General features: G+C 39.1%; 1 protein-coding gene across 1 annotated transcript; it reads right to left on the reverse strand.

Moving 5' to 3' along the window:
• Positions 1–251: 251 nt before the first annotated feature.
• LOC131194901 (fatty acid-binding protein 5-like) lies at positions 252–9,431 on the reverse strand. The gene is made up of 4 exons (XM_058176482.1): positions 8,925–9,431; positions 6,441–6,613; positions 638–742; positions 252–486 (listed from the first exon to the last, which is right to left on the reverse strand). The coding sequence occupies exons 1-4, from the start codon at positions 9,001–9,003 to the stop codon at positions 436–438; spliced, it is 408 nt and encodes a 135-aa protein (XP_058032465.1). The 5' UTR covers positions 9,004–9,431; the 3' UTR covers positions 252–435.
• Between the last annotated feature and the right edge of the window lie 2,196 nt (positions 9,432–11,627).

An 11,627-nucleotide genomic window follows, 5' to 3' on the forward strand; every position in this document is an offset into this window, starting at 1 on the left:
AATGGCAAGTTTCAGCATCATATTACAAATAGAAACAAGCTATGTAATTACTTAGTGCAGTGTATTAATATTACTAATGAGGTCTGCTTTCAGGGGAAAATACATAAATTCACATTAAACCTGTGCCCAACATTCGTTTTTGAATATATTTTAACACTTTCCTACTATTTTATTTATCTAATTTCAATTTCCTAAACTTCCTTAAAAGGGCAAGGGGAATAGTTCACAAATAATAACACAGTTACAATCTCTTTGAAATTTTAAAATTTAATCATTGTCATCAAGGACTTTAAATTGCATACAACACTGTTTCTTGCACATGATGGGTTTTTTTTTAAAAAAAATCTAGTTTAGAAAGAAGAAGAAAAAAGAAAAAATATGGACTAGTCCTCTTTCGATCTGATCTGCCACTCTCCAACATAGACATCAAGCTCTTCATACTTTTTTATAAACACGAGTACATTTGACACCATTCATGACACATTCCTGGAAAATAAAAAGATATATTCATTCTCTTTTTACAAACAGATCGTTTGGAAGCAGGATAAGGTAGGTGGATATTTACGGTATTTGAAGTAAGTTACATTTCATTTATAGTGTACAAATTTAGCATAAGAGAAGAAAAAATTCTACTTACAACTATCAGTTTCCCATCTTCTATCTTCCTTGTTATTGTGGTTTCTTTGCCATCCCACTGCTGGACCTGGGTCAATACATTGTTGTCATCTAAAGTGATGAGGGTCTGTAAAGGAAGACAAGAATTTTAGTAGTGTGCTCCTTCCTTCATGTGTTGATTTTCAGTTTGTCTTGAGGCTAAAGGGAATGAAACTATGGTTTTTAGGCTTGTGATTTTGCAGTGTGGTACAAATCAAAACCAGAGACAAACTATTCAGGCACTTCATGACTGCAACATCTTTCAAGAACTTTGAACTTGCTTCTTCTCCACCCACTCCTTTTTATAACATTCTGGCTGATGAAGAATTCTGGAGAACTGACAGTGTGCCCATTGTTATTTGGCTTCATTATAATAAAAGGACTACCCAACTATGCATTTTATATCTATTTGTTTAAATGATTATTATCCAGGGAAAGGCTTGCCTAAATACTGTCCTTCCTGTTCATATGAAGTGTTTTTCCTGAGTGACAACTTATTTAAGCTTCGTAATGACTACATGGTTCATCTAACTGCATGCAATATTTGATTACACAGTGAGGACAATTTCAGCAGGTGCCAAATTTGTAACTATGTGGAAAATTCCTTTCATCAGATCAAAGGAGACAATAGTCTCATGCCATTTTAAATATATCTGCTATCTCCAGTTCCCTGTTAGGTTTTCAGTATTATGGCTTCTCTCCAAGCCTGCATCCAATCTTATTCTTAAACATAACTTGATCCAAGAATCCCACACCCTACTGACTGACCAAGTTCTTCCCCCCTGAAGGCAAGGGCAGAAAGACAAAACATTCTTCACAAATTCTCCATGAGAACAGCAACACCCTTGGCCATCAGTATATAATTGGAAACACAAATACATCAGTGGAAAAACTAAACATATCGTGGAGGCTCTGTACAGCTGTACATTTTTTTTAACTGTAAAACCTGCAGCAATCTTTGCCAGCAGCCTGAAGAACAGCCAAAAACATTTTGAGCCAAAAGTAGAGTATTAAAAGATGCCCATAACACCAACTACTAAATACCTGAAGGATTTGATCACTTCTACCTGGATATCCACTGTGAGAATGTCTCAGTTCATTGCCCCAGGATGGACCTATGTTGTCCCCATTCCTAATTGTAACAGCACCCCAAAATGTGTTCCTTTGTCTCGTAGTAAAGTTATCTCACATCATTATGGTATATCTACTCTAAGTGTTCTACAATTCCCACTGCAGAACTTTTATTTCCATTTTTTCCAACAGAAAAAACATGTTTGGCTTTTTGTTGTCGTTTAAAACAATGGATAAATCTGTCCTTTTTGTGGCTAATCTGGAACTTTCACATAATACTCCTCTATTTTATCCAGCTGGGATTGCTGCTTCTGAAGTTCCATAATGGTCGGCAGGCTCTAGTGATACTGTGGTTCCTACTCCAATAATTATTTTTTTTAAAATATAGTAATTATAAACCAATGGAAAATTGCTTTAAATTATTTGAAATTGTTTCCTCTGATCTTAATATAAGGGTATTGCTTATTTAATGTATAATAGAGCTGCAATTCTGTAGCTGAGATATTTTGCTCATATGTTTTCAACTTGTCCTATGTGACCTGCTCATATTAGATTAGATGGTTGATTTCACTCTGAATTAAAAATTCTTATATTATTTTTGATTATGCAGGTAGTCCTTGGTTAACGATAGCAACTGAAATTGAGAACTGTGTCACTAAGCAATGTAGTTGTAAAGCATGATGTCACATGTGTGTGGCAGTTCTGGCATTTTCAGTTGCTGTTGTTAAGCAATCCATGCTTCACATGTGGATATTAAGCATGAAGTTATCATGGTGCTGAATAAGGAAACTTATGATCAATCCTTATGACTGCAGCCATCACAGTGTCCCTGAAATCACATGATTCTGATTTGGGCACTTGGCAACCAGCTTGCAATTATGACAACTGCAGCACCCCATTAGCCCATGATAATCATTTGGACCTCCTGCTAACTTCCCCATTGACTTTGTTTGTTGGGGACTTCTGGTGAAATACAGAGCATGCAGTTAGGGTTTGTGTGGGTGTAGTGGACATATATTTTGCCTTGCTATGTCTTTTTTTCTATTCTTCATTTGGTATTTTTTGTAGGCTAGTTTGTTACCTGAGGTATTCAGTAAGCCTTCATGATATACTAATTTCAGTGCATCTTCTTCACTATCCTTCAAATCAGGGGTCTCCAACCTTGGTCCCTTTAAAACTTGTGGACTTCAACTCCCAGAGTCCCTCAGCCAGCAAAGCTGGCTGAGGAACTCTGGGAGTTGAAGTCCACATGTCTTAAAGGGACCGAGGTTGGAGACCCCTGCTTCAAATATTCTTTCAGTGCCCTTTTTTCTTCTTCTTCAGCTGTCTGAAGTACTTGCAACATTCCATGCCCACCCTGCTCACTGTGTGGGTGATAAGCATGATTCATTGTCATGATTTTTCTGGTTTTCTTATCCAGGGCTTTCAGTTCTGCTTGAGTCCAGTCTACTATCCCAGCTGCATTCATTTCCTTGATGACTTTTCCTCCACTAAAGCTTGGATTTTAAGATCTTCTTCACTTTCATGTATTCCCTTCTAACCTTTGTTTTTACTTTAGTGTGGTTACTGTTGTCAGCTATTATTGTTATAGTTGGTCACAGTCAGTCAGATGTTAGACTGGATTTGACATTTTTATACATCATCAAGTCCTTCCCAAGAACCTGGGATAACAGAAATTATTTGGTGGTGGTGGTTGTTATTTTTGTTGTTGTTGTTGTTATTGACACAAAAATGTGAAATCACAAGTCTAGTTCTTTAGCTGGTGTTGGTCTTCATAGATCAAGTTCTTCCCAAGAATCTAGGAAGTTGTAATGTATATGTGCAGATCCAAGCACACCTTTTATAATTGATAGAATGTAATTTTGTCAATGTGCAGATTCTCTAAGTGCCATCCAAGACTTTTTGGTATGGCACTCAGTGTGCTGACCATTACTGGCACCAAACACAGCTGGTTTATGCCATAATCTTTCAAGTTTTTAGATCTTAATACTTTGCAATCTTCTCCCATTCTTTGCCTTGCATTCTACTACTCTTTGGATCACTACATGTCTACTTTTTTCTTTTTAACTACAGTTTAATCTGGTGTTTTATGAGCCAAGGCTTTATCTGTATTTGGAAATCTCACAATATTTTAACTTGCATGCCAGACCATTTTTTTTATTTATAGCATTTCTTTCTTTCTTTCTTTCTTTCTTTCTTTCTTTCTTTCTTTCTTTCTTTCTTTCTTTATTTATTTATTTATTTATTTATTTCCCTCTCTCTTTCTCTCTCTCTCTCCCTCCCTCCCTCTCCCCCCCTTCATTTCATGGTCTGTTTCTGTTACTCCTCCCTAGGAGGATGTTTCAAAGTATCTATAGTAGTACTATTAGATTCTGTAACAGCTTTGTTCCTTGTGTCATCCATCTTCTAAACTTGCAGGATTCTTTTTCCCCCCATGTATATGTATACATTTGAACTAGACTGTGATGTTTCTCTGTATCACATATGTGGCTTTAGCATAATGGTTATCTTTTGAGAGCTGAATGAACTGAAATTTCATTTTAATGTATGCTGGTTAGTGTACATTTAAAGTGACAATAAAGATTCTATTCTATTCTATTCTATTCTATTCTATTCTATTCTATTCTATTCTATTCTATTCTATTCTATTCGTTATGTTGGAACTCCAGATTGAACATATATGGTTTACAGACACAACCCAGGTTAAGCACCATACCCATGCAAACTCATCTGCATTTAGACCACAGATCATAATTCACACAACACTTTAAAGATGGCAAATTTCAGAAAACTATGGAATACTAATAAAAATAAATCTACAATACTTGGCATCTAGAAATTGATGCATGACATAGAAATATGTTGCTTGAATAATCAGCAATGAAGCATTGAAATTCAGTTAATATATTCAGCATTAATGTTACCCCATTCTGTGTAAAATCTAAGCCTCATTTCCAAATGCATTTAAATGTTTTCAATAAATTACTCTTTTCTACTTCTTCCCAGGCAAATGATACTGTTTATGTAACCACAGTTTCCTGCTCATTCATGTTTTTTCCTCTGTGTGTATAAAAAAAATGACAGGAAAAATATATATTAGAGCAGACATCCCCAACTTCGTGGCTATCTACCTGCCTGACACTATAAAAAAAGTACCACTTGGGAAGGCTTACTTAGAGACAATTACACAGAAACATAAGCACCACATACAAATTACCCTCAAGCTGGTCAGCTCTCCTGCTTTATACAGTGGATCCAGGTAAAGATAATATTTGTAAAGTTCAGTCTACAAAATTGTTCTCTATTACACATTCTTGAGTTTGAGCTTTATTTCTCAGAGTTTTTGCACATGCATGCAAAGCACAGGTTTGGCTCACACTGCGTGTGCAAGCGCAATGTGCATTTGGTGCCCACCGTGCATGTGCATACCAAGTGCATGTGCAGTGTGCATTTGATGCATTTGGTGCGCACACAGTGAACTGGTAGCAGACTTTAGAGCATTTCACAATTGTTTTGCAGACATGTAAATTGAAAGTAAAGTTATGAGTTTTGTCTCCATATTTTACAAATGCACTGGCTCTTGAATCTGGCTTAGATTCAGCTCAAAAGGTTAGTTCAGCACAGCCACCAGAAGTTAGCTGTAACAATTAAAATTAGCACAAAATGACAGGGAAGGGATACACATATCTGTGTGATTGTATACACAAGAACAATGGCAAAACTCCTCTAGATGTGATCACTGATGAATAGAAAAATGTATTTTACAATGTGGTGGCGCCTGACCACTGAATACACTGTCCAGAAAAGCTCTTTATTCCAGTGTTTTTCCATATAGATGTCACTATTTGTGGCAATGGTGGCATTGTTTTATGGTCCAGAGCCACACTTAACATTTTCCAGGAGCAAAAAACTACAAAACTTTTGATTTTGGAAGAAGGTAGATTTGTTAAAACAACTGGGACAAATGAGTTTTAATCTAAGAACTGAGACCAAACAACATTATACTGATCCATGAAAATTTTTACTTGAGCATAAATGCACTTTTCTGTCACCTGGAGAACTGGCTATCAATGCTGTTTGCAGTGCAAATGATTCTGCTGGTACTCAATGGGCATTTTTAAGCATGCGGACTGAACTTAAGTTCTTAAACTAGTTTCTTCATGTTACAAAACTCACCAGCACTATTCAAAACAGCATAGCACAGGGGTCTCCAACCTTGGTCCCTTTAAGACTTGTGGACTTCAATTCCCAGAGTTCCTCAGCCAGCTTTGCTTTACTGGCTGCGGGACTCTGGGAGTTGAAGTCCACAAGTCTTAAAGGGACCAAGGTTGGAGACCCATGGCATAGCACATAGTTCTTACATTAGGAGTAGTTTGGGCATATCCTGGGAGTAATGGAATAGTTTGTAAGTCAAGGATCTAGTTTGGGACTGCTACCGCTGTGATGTTTGAGTTAAAACAACAGAATCTGTATTTTTGTGGAGGTAATGACATTATTCGACTTCAGGAGTCATTGAGCCAAATAATTAAAAATCAGTTTAACATGTCATATACTTCAGGGGTCTCCAACCTTGGCAACTTTAAGACTTGTGGACTTCAACTCCCAGAGTTGTTGGCTGAGGAACTCTGGGATTTGAAGTCCACAAGTCTTAAAGTTGCCAAGGTTGGAGACCCCTGATATATTTGGTGTGTTCCCTGGGTTACAGTCTCATTTACCTGAGTTTTTCGACCATCTATCGTGTTTTCATCAAATTTTTCATTTAGCTTGAAGCTGAATTCTGACGTCTTGAAAGTACTTTCAGTTTTGACTGTGAAAGTATCACCATTCCTGGTAATGATAATATCTGGTTTGGCCATATTTCCCATCTTTCTCATTGCTATACCCACGCCTGCCAAAAGGAAAGAGAATTTACTTTTAAATAGGTTCAGCCAAGCACAGTCATTATATAAACACTCTCACACAAGATTAATTATCTTTTTTTAATTATCTAGCATGAGAGGGAGTTTTCCAGTCAATGAACTTACTGCCCCTTCTCATTAAATTTTAATTACACATCACCATTGCAAAACTCTGTAAAACTCAACCTAACCTAAAATATTCAGAATTAAAATGCTTGTAGGGAGAAAAGCATATTCACAAATCTGCAGTAGGATTGGAACAAAATCATTCTACAGTATGTCAATATATTTCTTCTCACTGTAATCCATTACAGCAACTTCTGGTAAGGCAGAGAAAAAATTAATACAGAGTAATTACTTTGACTCCCATAAACATGAAGTTTGTGTCATTCCACGAGTTTGGGTTCAACAGATTTGGAGACCACAAAACTGCTACCTTTCAGATTGGCTTATATTTCCTGAGTGACTTCTGGATTTTCCTGTGTCTAGTCTTAAAGCAGGAATATTGGTTAGGAACACTTTTTATATTGAATGTAGTGTGGTGTTTCTAGTTAAGCAACTACATTTTATATATGGTGTATAAATGGTGTACAGACCAGAGGTGGGTTTCGGCAGGTTCTGACCAGTTCTGGAGAATCGGTAGCAGAAATTTTGAGTAGTTCGGAGAACTGGTAGTAAAAATTCTGACTGGCCCCGCCCCCATCTATTCTCTGCCTCCTGAGTCCCAGCTGATCGGGAGGAAATGGGGATTTTGCAGTAACCTTCCCCTGGAGTGGGGTGGGAATGGAGATTTTACAGTATCCTTCCCCTGCCATGCCCACCAAGCCACGCCCACAGAACTGGTAGTGAAAAATTTTGAAACCCACCACTGGTGTAAACTAGACTCTATATTTTGGTGAAATGATTCCAGAAGGACGGGGAGAGAAAAATTCAAATAAAATAGTTGTAAGGATGTTAATTCTGTACTCTTTCTAGTTTCTATCTCAGCAGGAGTCACTGTAAATGATGACTAAACTCTGTCATTGCTAGACTCTGTTTTGTCTTCCTTGGCATGAAGTTACAGGAAATTTGCTCATCTTGCAACATTTCCAGTGCTGCATCAAACTATTTGAAACTCCTAAATATTACAACCATACATTCTGTTAATATAAACCTGAGCATACTTAGGTAAAATGGAAGGAATATAGTGTAGCATGTATCACAGAAATCCATTTTTCTAAAGAAGTACTCTTCTTCCCTGCGGAAGTTCAAGAAAAGAGCAACTGTATTTATTTAAAGCCATCCCCACATGCACAACTCATTCAGTCCTGTTTTCCTTCTCTTTCTTACACACTTTTCATATGCAGCCCATCTGCAATCTTAGTTTGCTCATCAGCTCCGTTGAAACAATGTCTGTTTGTGTGCTTGTTATAAAAGCTATTTGAATGCCTTTGCAGAGCTTGGATAGAGAGCATTTTTTAAGAGCTGAAAAAAGAGACAGAAAGCTCCTAATACCATATTTCCAAACCTTTATGGGCTTCCAAAAGGGGAAAAAAATAAAGCTTTTTCATCATCATCATCCATAACTGTAACCTAGATGACAAAGCCATATGCACATTTTAGTGAAATAGGGCTGCATGCTGAAAAGCACATTTTGCATAGCAACTGAACAGAATTCCAAGTATTGCATACGTACAAAACAGACTACAGAGAGAGAGAGAGAGAGAGAGAGAGAGAGATATACAAGCATACTACACATACATCAGACACTTTGAGCTACAATCAATATTTCATTTTAATCCAAAGCAGCCATTTTAAACAGACAAAGCCACCCTTCTCTTAAAAAAAAAAAAGGGATGGGCACAGGGTAGGGCGAATTACATGGTTTTTAACAGCAATCCTACATTTTTTGGTCAATTGCATTTAGGAGATCACATTCACCGGGGACTGCCATCTGCATCTTTGAATATATCTATATCTATATCTAAATATAGATATATAGATATATCTACATATCTACAAGAGTACAAGAATGGAACATATACAGAAGAAAATGTGATGTTGCTAATTTATATATTATTATTATTATTATTATTATTATTATTATTATTATTATTATTATTATTATTATTATTATTATTATTATTATTGATTGCCCTATTTTTCAGCCATTCCATCCACATCCTTTTTTTAATGTTTTGCCCAAGAGGAATCCGAGGTCTGATCTGTGAAAAGGATTAATTTTTCTATTCTTGTCATAATTCCCTTGCTTTTTTTTTTTTTTTTTTTTTGACAGCACTCCCAATTCCCTTCCCTTCTTACCTAATGCCTTCATATAATCCTCGAAGCCATCACTGGAGACCAGGCTCCATTTGGCTACGAAAGCATCCACGTTAGCCATTGCGCCGAGCCGGAGATGCTAAGAATCGGGCCGCCGGGAAAGAGAAGAGCCGAGCGAAGGAGGCTGACAGAAAAAAGCACCAAGCAGAGCCGGAGAAGCGGGGTGCGGGCCGGGGTGCCTTTATATTAGCTGTCTTTGGGCATGTGCTGCCGGCCAGGGCCAATGGAGAAGAGCGACGTCAGCGCGGTCGCCCTCGCCCTGCGCTTACCCAGAGGGAAGCTGCGGTCGGCGATGCTGGTGAGCAGCGGGGCTCGCCGAGTGGTTGGTTCGCTTTGGAAGGAAAGTGCGGAGGGCTCGCTGGAGGAGAGTCGCGCCGCCGCTGCTGTTGATGCTCGGAAAGGCGCCGGGTATCCCCACCGCAGCTCCGCCCCCTTCTCAGTGGCGAGGCCAGGCTGGGTTCCCGCAGCTCTGGCGTGGTTGCGCAATTGCCTTACCTAAACTTCTGGGGTCCCAGGCGGCGGAGGCAAAAGCGCTGCGTTTCTGCTAACGCAGACTTCGTCCGCTCCTTGCCACCAACCCCCCACCCCACCCCGCCTCACGTTGCCGTGTCCAGACCTTGGCCGATCTCGAAATGCTGTCCCGGCTCAGACCTGGGATTTCCCCCAGGAAATCCACTGCCGGCACTTAGTTAGGGGAAGCTGAAAAATTATCCCCGCCGCGTGAGATGACAAACGACGGTGGTAATCGTCGATCGGTTCCGGAGGGCTTCCAGAGGCGATTGGAAGGAGGCGGCTTTATTACCCAACCTTCAACTTCAGCAAAAGTTTAAGAATGGAGGAAAGACACTTATATTGATCCATTCTTTATATCAGAATGGAGGAAGGAAGTTTCACACTGCTTTATAATGGATATTGGATGGATCTCAAGACCAGCTAGGAACCAATGAGCCATTTGTAACCGTAATCAGCCCTCTAGATATGCCTAGCTTTTCCAATTCCCCTTTTACTAAAGATCCAAGCTGAAGTAGGTGCTGAGGGAGTCAAAAGCTATATGTGGTAAAGCTGTAAAACCTGTTACTAGCAGGTGCAATAACCAGTTTAGGTAGTTATAGCATCCAAGTGACTCAGATGTGGCCAAAACTATGTTGATGGCTGATTCAGCCTCCTTTGAATATCAGCATTTGGGGGGGGGGGATGGCAATTAGTAGATTGACTTATTACAAAACACTGAATTTACACTGACTCTTATTCTATCCTTGGTGTGGAAGCTGTTTTTCAAACCCACATCTTGTGCTTTGAGAGAGCAGAACTGGTATGACATCTATTATACTACAGCTCTTACTTAAATTTACACACATGTGAAGGTCATAAAGTTTCTGGCATGATGCTGTTTTCATCACTCTGGCAAAAAGAGTCCGATCCTGTGGATGCCATAGTTATGCAAATGTAAGAGACTCTTTTGTGGGAAACAACACTCTTTATTTGCCTGAGACCTCCTGCATTGGTACATGTAGGAGGGTGTCAGTGTGGGTGCTGCTTTCTGAAAGATAGCAAATGCCTGCAGTTCTATAAAGCACTTAGACTTATACAATGCTTCACAGTGTTTTACAGTCCTCTCTAAGCATTCTATAGTCAGCATATTGCCCCCAACAATATGGGTCCTCATTTTACCAACTTCGGAAGGATAGATGGCTGAGTCAAACCTGAGCCTGGTGCAGTTGTGAGTTTCCCTTATCTTTGCTACAGGTTTGGAACTGTGAGCGTGCACTTGCTTGCTTCGCTCATGTGCGGCGCTTCTGTGCATCTGTAGAACCTGTACATGCGCAAAGCATCTCTGATGACGTCCAGGTGGGTGGGCGGAGCCTCCCGCCCCCAGCACTACCAGTTCTCCCGAACCAGGGTGAACCGGTAAAAACGCACACTGGCCTGGTGAGAATTGAACTGCCAAATTGCTGGCAGCAGGCAGTCAGCAGAAGCAGCTTGCAGTACTGCATTCTAACCACTGGGCCACCATGGCTCAATATATTTTAAAAAGGTGAGGAATGTTGTTCAAATTTGTTGATTGCTTTCTTTAATATATATATTATTTTTTGTTTATCAAGGGCCTGTCCTGTTTATATTTAAATAGTGTTACTTAATATTTATCATGGAAAAGTGTAGTATTAAAACTAAGGCAGACGGGGTCAATCACCACCCCATATACAGGCAGGCTTCAACTTACGGCCACAATTGAGCCCAAAATTTCTGCTCCTAAGCATGATAGTTACTAAGTGAGTTGTGGCCCATTTTACTACCTTTTTTTTTTGCCAATTGTTAAGCAGTTCGTTGTTAAGTGAATCACGGGGTTCTTAAGTGAATCCCCATTGACTTTTCTTGTCAGAAGTTAGCTGGGAACATTACAAATGGTCATCACATGACCCTAAGACAATAAAACTCTTCATAAATATATGTCAGTGCGCCAAGCACCCAAATTTTGATCATGTGACCATGGGGATATTGCAATGGTCATTGGCATGAAAACTGGTCATAAATCACCTTTTTAGTGCCATTGTAACTTTGAATTAACCACTAAACAATGGTTAAAAGTACCTGTACCTGTATAGGAGTACCTGTACAGTACCTGTAGTTTAGGTGTTCTTCAGCAGCGTTAAGGTTGGGACGGGAGCTTCTAGAATAGAATAGAAT

This window comes from Ahaetulla prasina, chromosome 3 (genome assembly GCF_028640845.1).
Source record: "Ahaetulla prasina isolate Xishuangbanna chromosome 3, ASM2864084v1, whole genome shotgun sequence".
Classification (NCBI taxonomy): domain Eukaryota; kingdom Metazoa; phylum Chordata; class Lepidosauria; order Squamata; family Colubridae; genus Ahaetulla; species Ahaetulla prasina.

Excerpts from the sequence above, each read along its gene's own strand:
- LOC131194901 (XM_058176482.1), bottom strand. The coding sequence starts at position 9,003 with ATGGCTAACGTGGATGCTTTCGTAGCCAAATGGAGCCTGGTCTCCAGT. Across the intron at positions 6,614-8,924 it reads GGATTATATGAAGGCATTAG|GCGTGGGTATAGCAATGAGA; the intron begins GTAAGAAGGGAA and ends TCCTTTTGGCAG. Across the intron at positions 487-637 it reads AAGATGGGAAACTGATAGTT|GAATGTGTCATGAATGGTGT; the intron begins GTAAGTAGAATT and ends TTTATTTTCCAG.